The sequence below is a fragment of the Pongo abelii genome, chromosome 9 (assembly GCF_028885655.2).
Source record: "Pongo abelii isolate AG06213 chromosome 9, NHGRI_mPonAbe1-v2.0_pri, whole genome shotgun sequence".
In the NCBI taxonomy this organism is placed as follows: domain Eukaryota; kingdom Metazoa; phylum Chordata; class Mammalia; order Primates; family Hominidae; genus Pongo; species Pongo abelii.
This window is the reverse complement of record NC_071994.2, coordinates 75,818,327-75,839,063: the sequence shown is the minus strand read 5'-3', so window position 1 is coordinate 75,839,063 and position 20,737 is coordinate 75,818,327. Positions and strand designations below refer to the sequence as shown.

The 20,737-nt window shown below is 45.0% G+C and overlaps 2 protein-coding genes across 4 annotated transcripts in view; one reads left to right on the top strand and one right to left on the bottom strand.

Moving 5' to 3' along the window:
• Window positions 1-3,703, bottom strand: part of MRPL48 (mitochondrial ribosomal protein L48) — a 76,681-nt gene extending 72,978 nt beyond the window's left edge. The window contains exon 1 of the mRNA XM_002822222.5: window positions 3,536-3,703. Coding sequence (XP_002822268.3) covers window positions 3,536-3,703 — 168 coding nt within the window. The remainder of the gene's footprint in view (window positions 1-3,535) is intronic.
• The window catches only part of RAB6A (RAB6A, member RAS oncogene family), a 112,449-nt gene continuing 95,389 nt past the window's right edge, over window positions 3,678-20,737 (top strand). The window contains exon 1 of one of the 3 annotated variants that reach the window (XM_054523720.2): window positions 3,678-3,784. Coding sequence is in view for 2 of the 3 variants with exons in the window: in XM_054523717.1 (XP_054379692.1) it covers window positions 11,906-11,946 (41 nt within the window). In the remaining variant the exon portion in view is untranslated. Of the gene's footprint in view, window positions 3,785-11,854; window positions 11,947-20,737 lie in introns of those variants that run through there. The other 2 variants (XM_054523717.1, XM_054523718.1) reach the window with 2 other exon arrangements.

Here is a 20,737-nt window from a genome sequence, read left to right as displayed (position 1 = left end):
ACAAAAAATTAGCCAGGCATGGTGGCACGTGCCTGTAATCCCAGCTACTCAGGAGGCTAAGGTGAGAGAATCACTTGAGCCCAGGAGGTTGAGGTTGCAGTGAACTGAGATCACTCCACTGCACTCCTCCCTGGGTGACAGAGTGAGACCCTGTCTCAAAACAAAATTAAAAAATACATATATATAGTTGCATACCCACAAAACTTCTAATGAGGAAAGCAGATGCGCAAATTATTTATTATCCTATGTTAGATCAGTATAATGGGCTGTATGGGTTACAAAGAAGGAAAGGTCTGACACATAGGAAAGCCAGGAAAGGTTTTCATCCTGCATTTCACAGATGAGGAAAACCAAGATTATCATATTAGGGAGATGTAAAATACTCAGAAAAGAAAAAGCAGCGGGCCAGGCATGGTGGCACATGCCTGTAATCCCAGCACTTTGGGAGGCCGAGGCAGGCAGAATTGCTTGAGCCCAGAAGTTCCAGACCAGCCTGGGCAAAATGGCGAAACCCTGTCTCTACAAAAAATACAAAAATTAGCCGGGCGTGGTGGCAGGTGCCTGTAGTCCCAGCAACTCAGGAGGCTGAGGTGAGAGAATCACCTGAGCCCAGGAGATCGGGGCTGCAGTGAACCAAGACTGTGCTACTGCACTACAGCCTGGGCAACAAAGTGAGACCCTGTCTCAAAAAAAGAAAAGAAAAGGCAGTGGGATCTTAGGAGGGGTACAACTAATCTAGGTTTCATCCAGGAGTGGTGGCTCATATCTGTAATCCCAGAACTTTGGGAGGCCAAGGTGGGAGGACTGCTTGAAGCCAGGAGTTCGAGATAGCCTGGGCTACAAAGCAAGACCCCATCTCTACTAAAAATAAAAAAATTAGCTGAGCTGCCAGGCGCAGTGGCTCACGCCTGTAATCCCAGCACTTTGGGAGGCCGAGGTGGGAGGATCACAAGGTCAGGAGATCGAGACCATCCTGGCTAACACGGTGAAACCCCATCTCTACTAAAAATACAAAAAATTAGCCAGGTGTGGTGGCGGGCGCCATAGCCCCAGCTACTCCGGAGGCTAAGGCAGAAGAATGGCGTGAACCCGGGAGGCAGAGCTTGCAGTGAGCTGAGATCGGGCCACTGCACTCCAGCCTGGGTGACAAAGCAAGACTCTGTCTCAAAAAAAAAAAAAAAAAAAAAAAAGGCCAGGTGCAGTGGCTCACACCTGTAATCCCAACACTTTGGGAGGCTGAGGTGGGCGGATCCAGATCACGAGGTCAGGAGATGGAGACCATCCTGGCTAACACGGTGAAACCCCGTCTCTACTAAAAATACAAAAAATTAGGCGGGCGTGGTTGTGGGCACCTGTAGTCCCAGCTACTCAGGAGGCTGAGGCAGGAGAATGGCATAAACCCGGGAGGTGGAGCTTGCAGTGAGCCGAGATCGCGCCACTGCACTCCAGCCTGGGCGACAGAGTGAGACTCTGTCTCAAAAAAAAAAAAAAAAAAATAGCTGAGCATGGTGTTGTACACCTGTAATCCCCGCTACTCATGACGCTGAGTGAAGAGAATCACTTGAGCCCAGGAGTTCAAGGATTTAGTAAACTATGATTGCACCATTGCACTCTAGCCTGGGTGACAAAGTGAGACCCTGTCTCTAAACAAAAACAAAGCCTAGGTTCCAGTCATTCATTCAAGGCATCAGTATGACATTAAAATCTCTATTATATACCAGACATGAGGCTTCCATTTCCTCATCTGTTGCATCTGCCAGGATTATCTCGTGATATTGTGAAGATCAAATGAAATTATGTAAATGCAAATTTATTCACTATAGAATAATATCAATATTATTATTTGCATCATCCTTCATTCCTTACAAAATACTCCTATTTACATTATTCTCTATAATCTCTACAATTCCATGTGGTGGGCATCATCTGCATTTTACAGATAGGAAACAGAAGCAGTGAAGTTAAATAACTTGCCCAAGGTCATAACAAGAGACAGAACTGTCTGACACAAATCCCATGACTTTCCTTACAAATGTAAAGTATTAACTAACACTTTGAAACAGACTTACATTTGGCAAATAATGACGAGGTTAGCTGACTAAAGCAACTAAGGAGTCGGGAAGAGAACAGTGGCATCAGACGTCAAGAGGCCTTATATACCCATGTCAGATGCTGGCCTTAATGACAGATTTCCATGGGCTCTTTTCCAGGAGTTCCAGACCAGCCTGAGCAACATGGTGAAACATGGAGAACCGAATGGTTGGAAATAGTATTCCTTGAAAAATAATCCCTCCCTTTTAGCATTTCTTGGAACCAAGGCAAATCAAGGCGTGTAGTCACCAGTGTGACCATCTTTAACAATGGAATTTTGAAACTTTCTGATTTTTTTTTCTATTATCTTGGTACTATATTTGGCCAAATTCTTACAAACTGGCTAACGTGAACAAGTGAATTGTTTCATAAAGGATGAAGTGAGGCGTGGGCCCTTACACATTCAAGGGCAGCCCCAAGGTAACCACAGGTAGACCCATGAGCTGCAACGACCATGCTGACCTATGAATCATGGAAATATAGTTTCCACAATTAATGCCTAAAACAAAATTTTAATATAAATTGCTAAAATGAGTCATTAATCTAAGCAGCATGATACAATTGAAAGAGCACAAATGAAATCTGTTAAATCTGTTAAGGGAACGGGAGAAAGCCCAGGAACACATTTATAGTGGTTCATACGGTTTTATGACAGTCACTTAAATAAGGTTTTGGAAACGAAAATGTTGTTAATTATTGCAGGGCGCGGTGGCTCACGCCTGTAATCCCAGCACTTTGGGAGGCCGAGGCGGGCAGATCACGTGGTCAGGAGTTCGAGACCAGCCTGGCCAACACAGTGAAACCCCGTCTCTACTAAAAATACAAAAATTAGCCCGGCATAGTGTCGCGCGCCTGTAGTCCCAGCTACTGAGGAGGCTGAGGCAGGAGAATCGCTTGAACCCGGAAGGCGAAGGTTGTGGTAAGCCGAGATCGCACCACTGCACTTTAGCCTGGGCAACAGAGCGAAATCCGTCAAAAAAAAAAAAAAGAAAAGAAAAGAAAGAAAACGTAGTTTATTACTGCTGTTTCCTTATTACCAGGTAGCTTCACATCCTCATCAGTTCAGCAAGTCAAAACTGGATTCTTAGAAAAAATTCTGGAAGTTGATAACTGAATGCAAATATAAAATGACCTGCCCAAGGTCACACAGTTAATCGGGACCGTATCCTGGTGTCGTGATTCCCATCGCAGCGCTCTCCCTTTTCCAGGAACTGGGTGGAGAGAGTGGCATGTGGTGTGGGCGTGGCACGGGTCGGCTCGGCAGAGTTCGCCCCGGGTGGAAAGGAATCTGCTCAGCCCCTTCAACGCCAGGCCGCCGCATGTGCTGCTGGGAAGGATCTTGGGCGCCCCAGTGTCTCATCCCCGGATGTCCGAGCGCCGCCACCTCCCCGCTCTGCACCCTCCGCCATCTCCCTGCGCCCCGCGTGCGTGGAATCTACGTTACCTTTTCCAAGGTTCCGCTCATCCTTTGCTGCTTCGCGGCCTCTAGCCGTGCAAACCGAAGACCCGCCCCTGCAGCTGCGTTCCCAGGGTGTCTGAAAACACTGACGGAACGGCCTTGACCAGGTGCAGCAACAATATCGCACCGAGACTCACTCAACTTCCGCATCATTTTAGTTCCGGAAGCTTCTGAAATTCAGCGTCTAGAAATTCTCCTGCCTTCCACCCTCATTCAGCACTGCTGTTTCTTCAGGTAGAATTAATTACCATCTCTGTGTTACCCCAGTACTTAGCACACAATTCTGATTTTTCGCTTACAATATTATACACTAATAATTTGTTACCACCTCTTCTCTGTATTTGAAAGTTCTTAAAAGACTGAGATCCTGTCTGATTAATTCCTTTCAGCGTCTAGCACAGATCTGACTCTTTTGTTTGTTTGAGACGGAGTCTCGCTCTGTTGCGCAGGCTGGAGTGTAGTGGCACGGTCTCAGCTCACTGCCACCTCCGCCTCTCGGGTTCAAGCAATTCTCCTGTCTCCAAGTAGCTGGGATTACAGGTGCCCGCCACCACGCCCGCCTAATTTTTGTATTTTTACTAGAGATGAGGTTTCTCCATGTTTGTCAGGCTGGTCTTGAACTCCCGACCTCAGGTGATCCGCCCGCCTCGGCCTCCTAAAGTGCTGGGATTACAAGCGTGAGCCACCAGGCCCGACCAATCATCTCTTAAATTGAGGTTAGAAGTAAGATTTCCACGTCCTGTGCTAGATGCTGGAATAAATTAATCAGTCAGGATCTCAGTCCTTGAGGAACTCAATAAAAATAATAGCAAAAAATAATTAGTATCTAGTAACAAATAATTAGTATCTAGTATGGTAAGTGAAATGCCAGAATTGTGTGCAAAGTACTGAGGTAACACAGATACGACAATTAATTATGCTTGGAAATATAATGGACCAGCCATACCTCCTCCAGTACAGTGATTGATTATTGCCTAATAAATGCTATTGGGGTTTTAGAAGTGAAATTTTAAATAAGAAAAAAAAAATCAATCAAATGCTAGTATGTGCCAGGTTGGTTCTTTATGGGTGTATGGGTTCATTCAGTCTTTCCAATAACCCTATGAGGCTGAGGATCATTATACCCATTTCATAGATGAGGAACAGAGACAGGAAGAAGGTACCTAGTTAACATAATATTATATAAGTGGTGAGCTGTTTCATTTCCGTGCCTGTGCTTCATCTGTTTTATGGGACTGTGACTATAGGTTTGCAAAAGGGCGGGTTGGCAGCCAGAGAGTTTCTTTCCTTGTCTAGTCCCGGTAAATACAATCTAGTAAGATACATGGTCCGGTTCGGTGGCTCATGCCTGTAATCCCAGCACTTTGGGAGGCCGAGGCAGGCAGATCACAAGGTCAGGAGTTTGAGACCAGCCTGACCAAAATGGTGAAACTCCGTCTCTACTAAAAATACAAAAATCAGCTGGGCGTAGTGGTGCATGCCTGTAATTCCAGCTACTCAGGAGCCTAAGGCAGGAGAATCGCTTGAACCTGGGAGGCAGAGCTTGCAGTGAGCCGAGATGGTGCCATTGCACTCCAGCCTGGGCGACAGAACGAAACTCCATCTCAAAAAAAAAAAAAAAAAAAGATACAAATCCATCTTTGCATTAATACACTCTCTGGGGTAGGTAAGGTGAAGGGAAAGGGAAAAAGAAGGAAGAAGGAGACGGTTAGTCCTTTGTACGAAGACATAAGGATTCCCAAAACAACGAGAATTTTTTTTTTGGCCAAGCACAGTGGCTCACGCCTGTAATCCCAGCACTTTGGGAGGCCGAGGCGGGCAGATCACGAGGTCAGGAGATCGAGACCATGCTGGCTAACACGGTGAAACCCTGTCTCCACTAAAAATACAAAAAATTAGCCGGGTGTTGTGGCAGGCGCCTGTAGTCCCAGCTACTCGGGAGGCTGAGGCAGGAGAATGGCGTGAACCCGGGAGACAGAGCTTGCATTGAGCCGAGATTGGGCCACTGCACTCCAGCCTGGGTGACAGAGCGAGACTCTGTCTCGAAAAAAAAAAAAAAAAATCTAATCCCCATCTACCTATCTAGCCTTATTTCCAGCCTTTTTTTTTTTTTTTTTTTTGAGACAGAGTCTTGCTCTGTCACCCAAGCTGAAGTGCAGTGATGTGATCTTGCTTACTGCAACCTCAAGCTCCTGGGCTCAAGTGATCCTCTCAGCTCAGCTTCCCAAGTAGCTGGGACTATAGGCACATCTACTGTGCCCAGCTAATTATTTTTATTTTTATTTTTGTAAGGACGGGGTCTCACTTTGTTACTCAGGCTGGTCTCAAACTCCTGGCCTCAAACAGTCCTCCCACCTCAGCCTCCCAAAGTGCTGGGATTACAGGCATGAGCCACTGAGCCTGGCTGGCCTTTCCACCCTTTTCAACACAAATATTACTCCATAGCCAATATTAAATCCTGTAATTCTTCAATCATGATATTCTCTATCACACCCCCCTGCCTTTGCTCCTACAATATTTCTGTTGACCTTTCTTTACTTTCACCTGGAAAACTCCTACTCTTCTTTCCAGACACAAATCAAATGTTACCTTTCCTGTGTAGCCATTTCCAACCACTCCACGGAAATAATGTGGTCCTTTCTCTGCACTTCCACAGCTCATTTCTTATGCTCTCAACACAATGTATTGTAACTATTTGTTCACTTATGTATCTTCTCCACTAGATCTCCACTGGATTCACTAGAGCACTTTTAAAGGAATATTGTTCATTTTTCTTTCTATTCTCAGCATTTGGCACAGGTCATAGAACATAATGAAGCTCCAACAAATGTTGAATGAAATAATGAATGTGCGAATATTTTTAAAGTTCCTAGAAGTAAATATGGATTTTAGATTTTTATAAGATCTTGCATCACAAAAAAAGCATTGAGTGCTTTGCCTTTCTGGTTTTATTTTTACAAGCTAACCTTCCTTTAAAGCTTAAAAAAAAAAAAAACAAAAAAACCTGTTCTGGTTCTCAGCACAGCCACATCAGAGAATGCCTTAGGGAGCAAGAGAATAAAGGGAGGCCCTTTAGAAAGACTATTTGATCTCTGGTTAAACTTCCTTTAAAGTAATAATTCCATGGTCACCTATTATAAAAAGTTTCCCATAGTGCCAAAAGTTCTAATCTATGGCTTAAGTGAAAATATATACCTTAAGCTACCTCAAACTGAAAACTATTTTAGCTTCAGTGGAACTTTTCTGCTTCTATTTTTTAGTATGATTTTGGTACAAAGAAAATCATACTTAAAAGAAAAAATATAAAAGGCCAGAGGTGGAAGAGGACTGGCTACCTAGGAAAAGCCAGAAAGAGATGGTGCTGACTCCCCAGCCCGAACTTTACCAGGAATTTTCTCCTTGTGCAGGGTTGGGCTGAGTGAGTGGGAATTACCTAACCCTAGAGAGAGGGTGAAAAGATGATGAAAGAGGCTGCAAGAGGGAAGCTCAACTGTTTAGTAAGATCACAGAAGCCCACAGGAAGGGGCAGGGTGCTGTGGCTCACACCTGTAATCTCAGCAGGGATACTGTGACACCTGAGAGGCTATCCTTATCCACCTCTTCGCGTCCCTTTCAGGTTGGTCTGCACTGAAACACTTGTTATCGCAACATGTTACTCAACATAAGAAAACTTTTCAGCCAAGTGTGGTGGTTCACACCTATAATTCCAGCACTTAGGGAGGCTGAGGCAGGAGGATTGCTTGAGCCCAGAAGTTTGAGACCAGCCTGGGCTATAATGAGACCCACATCTCTACAAAACAAAACAAAACAAAACCCTTTTCTTATGGAAAAGGTCTTTGTGTTGCTGCTGTCCAAGGCCCAAATATCACACATGTACTGGAAAACAGAAACAGAAAAACCCTAATTCCACTCTAGCAGACCACTCATAGCCTCTAGTGTAATTATCCTGCCTGGCAGCCTGGGGTTAGGAGACACAAGTGCAAATTTTACAAAATCAAAATGTGGAGATAGTTTTGAAACACATTATTTAAAGGATAGTAATAACTCCTTGACCTAATGAGATAGGCACTTCTGACCTTCATCTCCAACTATCTGCTCTGTCTCTTCATTTGAATGCCCCTCCTCTTTACCTCCACATGTACTAGCCAAGGTCCATTTTCATTATCTCCCATCTGAACTATTGTGCTGGCGTAACTAATTGGTCTGCCAGTCTTTAGTCTCATTCCTATGCCAGTTGATTTCCAAAAACAGCTTTCTTGAAGCATATTTCATGGAGATCATGATTTAAAAAGCAAAACAAACAAAAAACCTTCAATATAGCCGGGTGCAGAGGTACTTATGCTGCGGTACTCCCAACACTTCGGGAGGCCAAGCGGGAGGACCCCTTGGGCCCAGAGTTTTGTGGTTACAATGAGCTATGATCACACCACTGTACTCTAGCCTGGTGACAAAGCGAGACTTTGTCTTCAAAAAAATTAAGAAATAATAAATGTAGGCCAGACACAATGGCTCATGCCTATAATCCCAGCACTTTGGGAGACCAAGGCAGAAGGACTGCTTGAGCCCAGGAGTTTGAGACCATCCAGAGCAACATGGCAAAACCCTGTCTCTACCAAAACATAAAAATAAAAATTAGCTGGGTGTGGTGGTGCATACATATTTTCCCAGCTATTTGGAGGCTGAGGGTGAGAGGATCACTTGAGTCTGGGAGGTTGAGGCTGCAGTTGAGCAGTGATTGTGCCACTGCACACCAACCTTGGTGACAGGGGGAGACTTCATCTCAAAATAATAATAATAATATGCCAGGCGCAATGGCTCACGCCTGTAATCCCAGCACTTTGGGAGGCTGAGGTGGGCGGATCACTTGAGGTCAAGAGTTCAAGACCAGCCTGTCCAACATGGTAAAACCCCATCTTTACTAAAAATACAAAAAAATTAGCTGGGCATTGTGGCATGTGCCTGTAATCCCAGCTACTCAGGAGGCTGAGGCAGGAGAATTGCTTGAAACTGGGAGGCGGAGGTTGCAGTGAGCCGAGATTGTGCCACTGCACTCCAGCCTGGGCAACAGAGCAAGAATCCTTCTCAAAAAAAAAAATTAATAATAATAATAGGCCAGGTGTGGTGGTGGCTCACGCCTGTAATCCCAGCACTTTGGGAGGCTGAGGCTGGTACATCACCTGAGGTCAGGAGTTTGAGGGCAGTGTGGCCAACATGGTGAAACCCCGTCTCTACTAAAAAAAAGTTAGCCGGGCTTGGTGGTGGGCGCCTGTAATCCCAGCTGCCCAGGAGGCTGAGGCAAGAGAATCACTTGAACCCAGGAGGCAGATTTTGCAGTGAGCCAAGATCACGCCATTGCATTCCAGCCTGGGCAATAAGAGCGAAACTCCGTCTCAAAAAAAAATAATAATAATAAAAGTTGGGTTTTTTTTTTTTTCTTTGAGACGGAGTCTCGCTCTGTCCCCCAGGCTGGAGTGCAGTGGCATGATCTCGGCTCACTGCAAGCTCTGCCTCCCATGTTCATGCCATTCTCCTGCCTCAGCCTCCCGAGTAGCTGGGACTACAGGCGCCCGCCACCATGCCCGGCTAATTTTTTGTATTTTTAGTAGAGGCGGGGTTTCACCGTGTTAGCCAGGATGGTCTCGATCTTCTGACCTCGTGATCTGCCCGTCTCAGCCTCCAAAAGTGCTGGGATTACAGGCGTGAGCCACCGCGCCCGGCCAATAATAATAAAAGTTTAAAAACCCTTCAATAGCTACTTACAGCCCTCCAATTTAACAATACACTCCTTAACCTGGCATTTTAGCTTTCATGATCTGTCTCCAGTTTACCATTCAGCCATTCCTATTCACATGTGCATTGCATATACCACACTGATAACTGTTCAACACATTTTCCTATATCTCCTTTATAGACTTTTGAATTTGTTTTATAGTTGTTTGAAGATGTGTTTTTTCAAACCACCAGACAGTGCTCCTTGATGTTCTGATCCTTGTCTGATCCCACTCTGTGTTTCTCTCAACATATTTTTAGCATCTACACATTGTAGGTACCAGAAATAATTTGTGGATGAACATTGGGCTTGCTGAAGAATACTAAGAACTTTGGCTCTAAGTTTCTGATCAAAATAGAGATGATTGTCATGATTAGCAACTCTTATTTTAGCCCGAGAGCCTTTTCTTCAAAAAAAAGTAGGGAGGCATAATTAACTATAAAACATTTGGAAAATACAGAAAAGTAAAAACAACAACAGCAAAAATCAACACCACCCAGCCGGTCATGGGTCCTATAATGGTCTTAGATTTCATTGTTCTGCCATACATTGTTAATGGTCCAGTTAGAGAACAGTTACATGGTTATTTCCATTTTACAGATGATGAAACTGAGACTCAGTTCAAATGAATACCTTATCCATTAAGTCTGGCTGCAAGGAAACCAGACCTTCCAACTTTGTTGTGGTCCCTACCCCTTTCTTGAATCCGAAACCCCCTCTTTTTGAATCCCAACTCTTTCTGAAACTGGGCTGCTCAGCATCTCAGGGCCCCTCCAACATGCCTGTTTTTATAATGAAATGCACAACAAACTTTTACCCTAAACCACTTGAGGTAACCTGCTCCTTACCACCAAAATAACTCAATTCTTCATTTAAAACAAGTCACTCTGAGTTGATAATGCTGTTTTGGGATAAAAAACTCTTCTGGCCTTAAGAAGGTCTATTCTATATGCTCTGCCATATAGGCCTATGGAAATTAATATACCATTTGGCTTTTGCCACACCTCCTCCTACAATTTTCTCTCTCTCTCTCTCCCTCTCTCTCTCCTCTCTCCCTCCTCTCTCTCTCCCCCTCTCTCTCTCCTCTCTCCCTCCTCTCTCTCTCCTCTCTTTCTGACTTTTTGCTCTGTTTCGCAGGCCGGAGTGCCATGGTGTGATCTCAGCTCACTACAACTTCCACCTCCCTGGTTCAAGCGATTCTCCTGCCTCAGCCTCCTGAGTAGCTGGGACTACAGGCACCCACCACCATGCCTGCCTAATTTTTCTTTTTTTTTTTATAGAGACAGGTTTTGTTTGTTTGTTTGTTTGTTTTTGAGACACTGTGATACTATTTGGTAGAGGCTTGGACTTGTTTTTTCCAGGGTCCTTACCCACCCAAGATGTTATGATTCTGAGTTTCTCAATTGTACTGCTTTAGAACCCTAAGATCCTAAAATGTTGAAAGACTCTACAATCTTGTAATTCTTGTGGAACAACTTTGCAAAGAGAAGGTGAAGCTGTGGAATAGCCAGTTCTTAGCTGTCTCTCCTTCCCGACCTGCGCCATCTCCAAGAGGCTATCCACTCAAAGTTTATTTTTTATTTTTACTTATTTATTTATTTTTGAAATGGTGTTTCGCTCTTGTTTCCCGGGCTGGAGTGCAGTGGCATGATCTTGGCTCACTGCAACCTCTGCCTCCCAGGTTCAAGCAATTCTCCTGCCTCAGCCTCCGAAGTAGCTGGGATTACAGGCGTGTGCCACCACGCCCAGCTAATTTTGTATTTTTAGTAGAGATGGGGTTTCACCATGTTGGTCAGGCTGGTCTCGAACTCCTGACCTCAGGTGATCCGCCCGCCTTGGCCTTCCAAAGTGCTGGGATTACAGGTGTGAGCCACTGTGCCCAGGCTCAAAGTTTAAATGCTCAACGGGAAAATATAAAAATCATAGTCATTCATCTATGGAATACTTTATCCTATCCATGCATTTAAAATCACAAAGAAAAACACTTAATATGCAAACGATAATACATAAGTTATACAGCATTGTCCCGATTGTGTTAAAATAGATACAGAGGGAAAAAAAGAATGACAAAGGTTAATTATGATTGTTTCTGGCCGATGGGACAGTAAATCACTTTTGTTTCCATTACGCTTTTCTTAATTTCCTAAAATATGCATATATTTTTATAATCAGAAAAAAAGGTTTTAAGCTCAAACGTGTCAGGCCACACCTGGTGCCGCGTCGTTGGGATACAGAGATGAGTCATCTCGAATGAGAGGGAGGGGCCAACAAGGCTTTGACTAGGGCTGGCTTGGAAGAGGAGGGACAAGCACTGGGTAGGGTGGGATCTGATCAGCTCAGCTGGAGTTCAACCCGGAAGCGCTGACGATGGCACACCAGCGGGCAAAATCCACTTCAAAAGCTGGAAATAACGTGGCAGCCCCGGCACGACAAGACCCGCCAGTTCAAGTCAACCTCACCGCCCTCTGGCCGAAGACCCAGACCAACCCCGCCCCTTTCCTCTCCCCATTGGTCCGCTGAAGCTCGTTCGGTTCCCAGGGCCCGCCCCTCTGGGGCTGCGAGAGGAGGCGCGCTCCCTCCTCCACATGGACGCTGGCGGCCATGTTGAGTGTGGCTTGACGGGAAGGTGGGGCTATTCTCTGTTTCTGGCGTCGCTGACTCCATCCCACACACTCTGCAAGTGTTTCCCTTTAGTCGTGGGCTCTTGGGACCCGAAGTAAAGAGATGATTTACCACTGAAATGATTCTCACTTGGGAGCTGGGCGTTTGTGTGAAGTGCACACATCTTCCACCCAGCCTCCGGTTCCCTGGAGGCCTGTGGGTTCTAGTTTTCCAGAGGTGATGTCATCGCAAAACCTTTGTAAGGTCCTAATGCCCGATGTTAGGATTGCAGAACCATTCAAAATGAGATCTTAGAGATTGGGAGGCTATATAATTTATTGTTCAAACTGGGATAGCTTTGAGAGTCTAGGGGTATACTATCAATAATTACAATCCACACAACAGTCATAAATGTGGACTGTTCTGGAGTTTATAGTCACTCTACTTAAAGTCACTCTATTTATAGTCAGCTCGTTTTTTTTAAAATTGTGGTCAAATATATATGAGAAAAATTTCCATTTTAACAATCTTTATGTGTATAATTCAGTGGCATTAATTACATTCACAGTGTCGTGCAATCATCGTCATTATCTATTTCCAAAATTTTTCATTACCCCAAGCAGAATCCATGCCCAGTAAGCAATAACTCCCCATTAACCTCTCCTACCAGCCCCTGTTAATCTCCAGTGCCCTTTGTTTCTATGAATTTGCTATATTTCACATAAGTGGAATCATACAATAGTTGAGGTTTTCTGTCTGCATAGTTTCACTTAGCATAATGTTTTCAAGGTTCATCTATGTTGTACCATGTATTAATACTTTATTTTGTTTTAGAGTTGAATAGTAGTCCCTTGTATGGATATACCACAATTTGTTTATCCGTTCATCTGTTAACGGACACTTGGGTTGTTTCTACCTGTTGGCTATTGTGAACAAAGCTACTACGGACATTTTGTACAAGTATTTGAAGGTCCCAAAACATTTTTTTAAGCCATCTTAGTAGTTTGAAATGGTATATTTGTGGTTTTGGTTTGCATTTCCTTGATGATTAAAGATGTTGTGGCTGGCATGGTGGCTCACAACTGTAATCCCAGCACTTTGGGAGGCCGAGGCAGGCGGATCACGAGGTCAAGAGATTGAAACCATCCTGGCCAACATGGTGAAACCCTGTCTCTACTGAAAATACAAAAACACTGGGTGCGGTGGCTCACGCCTGTAATCCCAGCACTTTGAGAGGCCGAGGCAGACGAATCACAAGGTCAGGAGATCAAGACCATCCTGGCCAACATGGTGAAACCCCGTCTCTACTAAAAAAGAATACCAAAATTAGCCAGGCGTGGAGGCGCAAGCCTGTAGTCCCAGCTACTTGGGAGGCTGAGGCAGGAGAATTGCTTGAACCCAGGAGGCAGAGGCTGCAGTGAGCCGAGATCACGCCACTGCAGTCCAGCGTGGGCAACAGAGCGAGACTCTGTCTCAAAAACAAACAAACAAATTAGCTGGGCATGGTGGTATGCGCCTGTAGTCCCAGCTACTCGGTAGGCTGAGGCAGGAGAATTGCTTGAACCCGAGAGGGAGAAGTTGCAGTGAACCAAGATCGCGGCCACTGCATTCCAGCCTCGTGACAGAGTGAGACTCTGTCTCCAAAAAAAAAAAAAAGATGTTGAACATCAGTTTTACTTATTTATTTATTTATTTATTTATTTATTGAGAAGGAGTAGCTCTGTCGCCCAGGCTAGCGTGCAGTGGCGCAATCTCGGCTCACTGGAAGCTCCGCCTTCCAGGTTCACGCCATTCTCCTGTCTCAGCCTCCCGAGTAGCTGGGACTACAGGCACCCATCACCACGCCCGGCTAATTTTTTGTATTTTTCATAGAGACGGGGTTTCACTATGTTAGCCAGGATGGTCTCCATCTCCTGACCTCGTGGCCCGCCCGCCTCGGCCTCCCAAAGTGCTGGGATTACAGGTGTGAGCCACCGGGCCCGGCCTGTTTTTATTTATTTATTTATTGAGATGGAGTCTTGCTCTGTCGCCCAGGCTGGAGTGCAGTGGCGCGATCTCAGCTCACTGCAATCTCTGCCTCTTGGGTTCAAGTGATTCTCTTGCCTCAGCCTCCTGAGTAGCTGGGATTACAGCCATGCGCCACCACGCCCAGCTAATTTTTGTATTTTTAGAAGAGACGGGGTTTCACCACGTTGGTCAGGCTGGTCTTGAACTCCTGACCTCATGATCCACCCGCCTCGGCCTCCCAGAGTGCTGGGATTACAGGCGTGAGCCACAGTGCCCGGCCCAAATTTTTTGTTGTTGTTTATATTTTTTGTTGAGAAGAGAATCTCACTATGTTGCCCAGGCTGGTCTCAAACTCCTGGGCTCAAGCGATCCTCCTCCCTGGGCCTCCCAAAGTGCTGGGATTACAAGCATGAGCCACTGTGCTCAGCTTTAAATACTTTTTTTTTCATTATTTCGAGTTTGCTTTATGATGAATATTAATCAATAGTAGTTTGCTGCCGGGCGCCGTGGATCACACCTGTAATCCCAACATTTTGTGAGGCCGAGGCAGGAGGATCACCTCAGGTCAGGAGTTTAAGACCAGCCTGTCTAACATGGTGAAACCCCGTCTCTACCAAAAATACAAAAATTAGCTGGGCATGGTGGTACATGTCTGTAATTCCAGCTACTCTGGAGGCTGAGGCAGGCAAATCGCTTGAAGCTTGGAGGCAGAGGTTGCAGTGAGCTGAGCTTGATTGAGCCACTGCACTCCAGCCTGGACAACAAAGCGAGACTCCGTCTCATTAAAAAAAAAAAAAAAAGAGGATGTCTGGCAATCTTATAAATACTAGAAATAGAAAGCATGACAGCACACAACATTTTTCTTTTTTAAAATACATTTTATTATTATTATTTTAAAATAGAGATGAGGTCTTGCCATGCAACAGAGGTTGGTCTTAAACTCCTGGGCTCAAGAGATCCTCTCACCTCGGCGTCCCAAAGTGCTAAGATTACAAGCATGAACCACCACTCCCAGCCACAGCATCTTTTCTTAAATGAGAAGTTTTAAAAGACTCAATTTTAAAGAGAGATTTGTGTTAAACACTGGAAAAACTTCCAGATAATGAAGAACTGCAACAGGAGAGAGTGGGAGAGTAGAGAGAGATTTTTCACTATATGTACTGAGGAATAAGTTGATGTTGATATGCCTAGAAGCTGACAGAGATGAAGTCCTATGGATATTCCCTGAGCTCAGTAATTCTGGAAATGGAATTTGCCTAGAGACCAACTGGGGCCCTTTATCTGCTGTGCTGCTCTCTTTCCAGCTTCACTCCAATGCCCACCTGTCGTGGAACTTTTGTACTAAGCAATCTGCCACAATTCCTGCTTCTCAAACAAAAGGGAATAATTGTCTACTAGCTATGTAGAGTCTTACCTCAAACAGAATATATCTAAAACTAAACTTACCACCTTCCTCCCCTTCTTGACCTTGTGGGTCTCTTTAGGTACTATTTTTTTATTTCCTTCCCTTAGAACCACATTTCTTAAATGAAAGAGTCTTCACTTCTTGCCTCCATTTCTTCATTTTGAATTTACTCCTAAATCCAAATCTGGTTTTTTTTCTCATTACTTCATTGAAACTTCTCAGACCCAGGCCACCAGTAACCCTCTTGAAAATACTGTTTTGGCCAGGTGCAGTGGCTTACTCCTGTAATCCTAGCACTCTGGGAGGCTGAGGCAGGAGGATTGCTTGAGTACAGGAGTTCAAGATCAGCCTGGGCAATGTAGAATAACCCTGTCTCTACTAAAAATACACAAAATTAGCCAGGTATGGTGGCTCATACCTGTACTCCCAGCTACTCAGGAAGCTGAGGTGGGAGAATCACCTGAGCCTGGGAGGTCAAGGCTGCAATGAGCCAAGATCATGCCACTGCACTCCAGCCTGGGCAACCAGAGTGAGACCCTGTCTCAAAAAAAAAAAAAAAAAAAAAAAAAAGAGCCAGGCTTGGTGGCTCACGCCTGTAATCCCAGCACTTTGGGAGGCCTAGGCAGGCAGATCAGCTGATATCAGGAGTTCGAGACCAACCTGGCCAACATGGTAAAACCTTGTCTCTACTAAAAATACAAAAATTAGCTGGGCATGGTGGCAGGTGCCTGTAATCCCAGCTACTCGAGAGGCTGAGGCAGGAGAATTGCTTGAACCCAGGAGGCAGAGGTTGCAGTGAGCCAAGACCATGCCATTGCACTCCAGCCTAGGTAACAAGAGTGAAAAACTCCATTTCAAAAAAAAAAAAGGAATAACATTCTTTTGAGGTATAATTTACATTCCACAAAAGTCACTCATTTTCAGCATACAATTCAGTGATTTTCAGTTAATGTGCAGAATTGTGTGATCATCAACACAGTATAATTTTTAGAACATTTCTATCACCCTAAAAAGATTCCTTGCTGGGCATCATGCCTGTAATCCCAGCACTTTGGGAGGCCGAGGTGGGTGGATCACCTGAGGTCAGGAGTTTGAGAGCAGCCTTACCAATATGATGAAACCCAGTCTCTACTAAAAATACAAAAATCAGCTGGGTGTGGTGGCATGCGACTGTAATCCCAGCTACTTGGGAGGCTGAGACAGGAGAATCACTTGAACCTGGGAGGCGGAGATTGCAGTGAGCCAAGATAGCACCATTGCACTCCAGCCTGGGCAACAAGAGCAAAACTCTGTCTCAAAAGAAAAAAAAAAATTCCTTGTCCCTATTTGCCCCATTTGCAGTCACTCACCTTTGATAGTAGGATCCTTTTTAGTCTTTGACTTATTTAACTGCTCTGATGTATTTCAGTCTGCTGACTGAGCCTTTCCTTTTGACACATTCTCTTCCCTTGGCTTTCTTGTCACCACTTTCTCTCCTGGTTTTTCACCTAACTTTCTGACATTTTTTTCTTCACAGATTACTTTTTTTTTTTTTTTTTTTTTTTTGAGACAGAGTCTTGCTCTGTCACCCAGGATGGAGTACAGTGGCGCAATGTTGGCTCACTGCAGCCTCCGCCTCCCAGATTCAAGCAATTCTCCCACCTGAGCCTCCTGAGTAGCTGGGATTACAGGGTGCGCCAATCGCGCCCAGCTAATTTTTGCATTTTTAGTAGAGACAGGGTTTCACCATGTTGCCCAGGCTGGTCTCGAGTTCCTGACCTCAGATAATCCACCCGCTTCAGCCTCCCAAAATGCTGGGATTACAGGCGTGAACCACCCCGCTCGGCCATACTTTTTCTGTCTGACTTTAAATATTGCTGTTCCATAGAATTCTATCCTGGCCTTCTCAGGCTACACTCTACTTAGGTGATACATCCATTCTCATTACTACAGCAGCCACATATAAGCTGATGACTCCAAAATCTCTATCTACAGCTCAGACGTAGCCTCTGAGCTCCAGATTGATATGATACAGTAGTGAAAATACTTATCATTAACAGTTGGTCATTTCTTGGGCTTTGGCTATAATAAAATGCAAATAGAAAACTCATCAAATTCGTATTCTTCTGGAGAGATAATTAAGATTTACCCATATCTGGCCGGGTGCGGTGGCTCACGCCTGTAATCTCAGCACTTTGGGAGGCTGAGATGGCCAGATCACCTGAGGTCCAGAATTCGAGAGCAGCCTGACCAACATGGTGAAACCCTGTCTCTACTAAAAATTACAAAATTAACTGGGTGTGGTGGCGCATGCCTGTAATCCCAGCTACTTGGGAGGCTGAGACAGGAGAATCACTTGAACCTGGGAGGCAGAGGTTGCAGTAAGCTGAGATCACGCCATTGCACTCCAGCCTGGGCAACAAGAGCAAAATTCCATCTCAACAAGAAAAAAAAAAGATTTACCCATATCTTAGTTTTCAAAGTGGTGGACGATATATGAAATATATGCATGATCTCTGTGGTCTGTAGACCATAATATACTCTTCTTAGCAGATCTAGTAAGTTAAATAAAATTATAAAGTACCTGGGCCTGGATCAGTGGCCCATGCCTGTAATCCCAGCACTGTGGGAGCCCAAAGCTAGAGGATTGCTTGAGCTCAGGAGTTCAAGGCCAGCCTGGGTAAAATAGAGAAATCCCATCTCTACCAAAAATACAAAAAAATGAGCCGGGCATAGTGGTGCGTGCCTGTAGTCCCAGCTACTCAGGAGGCTGAGGTGGGAGGATTGCTTGAGCCCAGGGGGCAGAGGTTGCAATAAGCCGAGATCACACCACTGCACTCTACCCTGGGTGACAGAGTGAGACCGTGTCTCAAAAAAATTATAAATAAATAAATAAAGTACCTGGACCACCATTACTTACTTTATTCTTACTTATATTTAGTTTTTTTTAAGGCTGAGCATGGTGGCTTACACCTAAAATCCCAGCACTTAGAGAGGCTAAGGTAGGAGAATCACTTGAGGCCAGGAGTTCAAGAACAGCCTGGGTAACATAGCAAGATCCCATCTCTGAAAGAAAAAATATGCCGGGCGTGGTGGCTCACGCCTGTAATCCCAACACTTTGGGAGACTGAGGCAGGTGAATCACGAGGTCAGGAGTTGGAGACCAGCCCCACCTCTATTAAAAATACAAAAATTAGCCGGGCGTGGTGGCAGGCACCTGTAATCTCAGCTACTGGGGAGACTGAGGCAGGAGAATCGCTTGAACCTGGGAACTGGTGGTTGCAGTGAGCTGAGATCGCACCACTGAACTCTAGCCTGGGTGACAGAGCAAGACTCCATCTCAAAAAAAAAAAAGAAAAAGAAAAAGAAAAAAATACATATATATTAACATGTTTGCCTCACCAGTAGAATGATGTAACCTCAAAAGTAAGGACAAGGCTGGGCACAGTGACTCATGCCTGTAATCCTAGCACTTTGGGAGGCCAAGGCAGCTGCATCACTTGAGGTCAGGAGTTCAAAACCAGCCTGGCTAATGTGGTGAAATCTGGTCTCTATTAAAACTACAAAAAAATTAGCAGGGCGTAGTGGCGGGCACCTGTAATCCCATCTACTTGGGAGGCTGAGGCAGAAGAATTGCTTGAACCTGGGAGGCGGAGGTTGCTGTGAGCCAAGATCGCACCACTGCACTCCAGCCTGGGTGACACAGTGAAACTGTCTCAAAAAAAAAAAAAAAAAAAAAAAGTAAGGACCAAATATTTTTCTGCTTTGTATTTCCAGTAGAAAAGCAGAGTGCCTGGTACACAGTAGTTAAAAGTGTTTGTAGAATGAATAAATGAACAAATGAATATTTCAGGACAAAGCATACTCGAAACTGAATTCGTGTGTTTAATGTAATGAACACTGGCTTTGGGCTCCAAATATTATATTTCATCTTCTCCTCATAACAAAATTACAATTTTAATGCAAAAATCTATCTTTCTCCACTCCACACAGCCATAGATCTATCTATCCCAATCTTAGTAATCCCATTTCTCTTGCAGTGACAGATTTAGGATGGGTATATGAAGCAATTCTGGCCAGTGAGATGTAATGGGGAGTTTGCTGGGGGATTCTAGGAAATGTTTTTTTTTTTTTTTACTTACAGAGACACATAGATGGCATCTCCTTTCCGTGGACTTTATAGGATATAGATGTGTCAGCTTGAACTATAGCAGCAATCTTGTGATTATTGGAGAAGCTAGCATCTAAGATGCAAAGTCAATACACTGAGAAAGGCAGAGCAGAAAGACAGAACAACCCGGTTCTTGTAGACATTGCTGGGTGGGAGGGAATTAACCAGTCCTGGAAGCTTCGGACTTCCTTTTTTTTTTTTTTTTTTTTTTTTTTTTTTTTTTTTGAGACGGAGTCTTGCTGTTGTCGCCCAGGCTGGAGGGGGCAATGGCATGATCTTGGCTCATTGCAGCCTTCGCCTCCCAGGTTCAAGCGATTCTTTCGCCTCAGCCTCCTGAGTACCTGGGATTACAGGCGCCTGCCGCCGCGCCTGGCTAATTTTATTTTATTTTATACTTATTTATTAATTTTTTTTTTGAGACGGAGTCTCGCTCTGTCACCCAGGCTGGAGTGTAGTGGCGCAATCTCCGCTCACTGCAAGCTCCGCCTCCCGGGTTCACGCCATTCTCCTGTCTCAGCCTCCCAAGTAGCTGGGACTACATTGGACTACAGGCGCGTGCCACCAAGCCTGGGTAATTTTTTTTTTTTTTTTTTTTGTATTTTTAGTAGAGACGGGGTTTCACCATGTCAGCCGGGATGGTCTCGATCTCCTCACCTCGTGATCCGCCCGCGTCGGCCTCCCAAAGTGCTGGGATTACAGGCGTGCGCCACCACTCCTGGCCGGCTAATTTTTGTATTTTTAGTAGAGACGGGGATTTTGCCATATTGGTCAGGCTGGTCTTGAACTCCTGACCTCGTGATCCTCCCACCCCGGCCTCCCAAAATGCTGGGATTACAGGCGTGAGCCACTGCACCGGCCAGGACTTCTTTATGTGATTTGCCCTGTTGTTTAAACTTTTTTTTTTTTTTTAAGGTGGAGTCTCCCTCGGTCACACAGGCTGGAGTGCAGTTGCGCGATCTTGGCTCACTGCAACCTCCGCCTCCCAGGTTCGAGCAACTCTCCTGCCTCAGCCTCCCTAGTAGCCAGGATTATGGGCGCCCACCACCACACCCGGCTAATTTTTGTATTTTTAGTAGGAACGAGGTTTCACCATGTTGGCCAGGCTGGTCTCTAACTCCTGATGTCAAGTGATCCTCCTGCCTCGGCCCCACCAAAGTGCTGGGATTACAGATGTGAGCCGCAGAGCCCGCCCATTTAAACTATTTAGAGTTGGGTTTTCTGTTTCTTCCAGCTGAAAGGTTCTGAAATGATAAT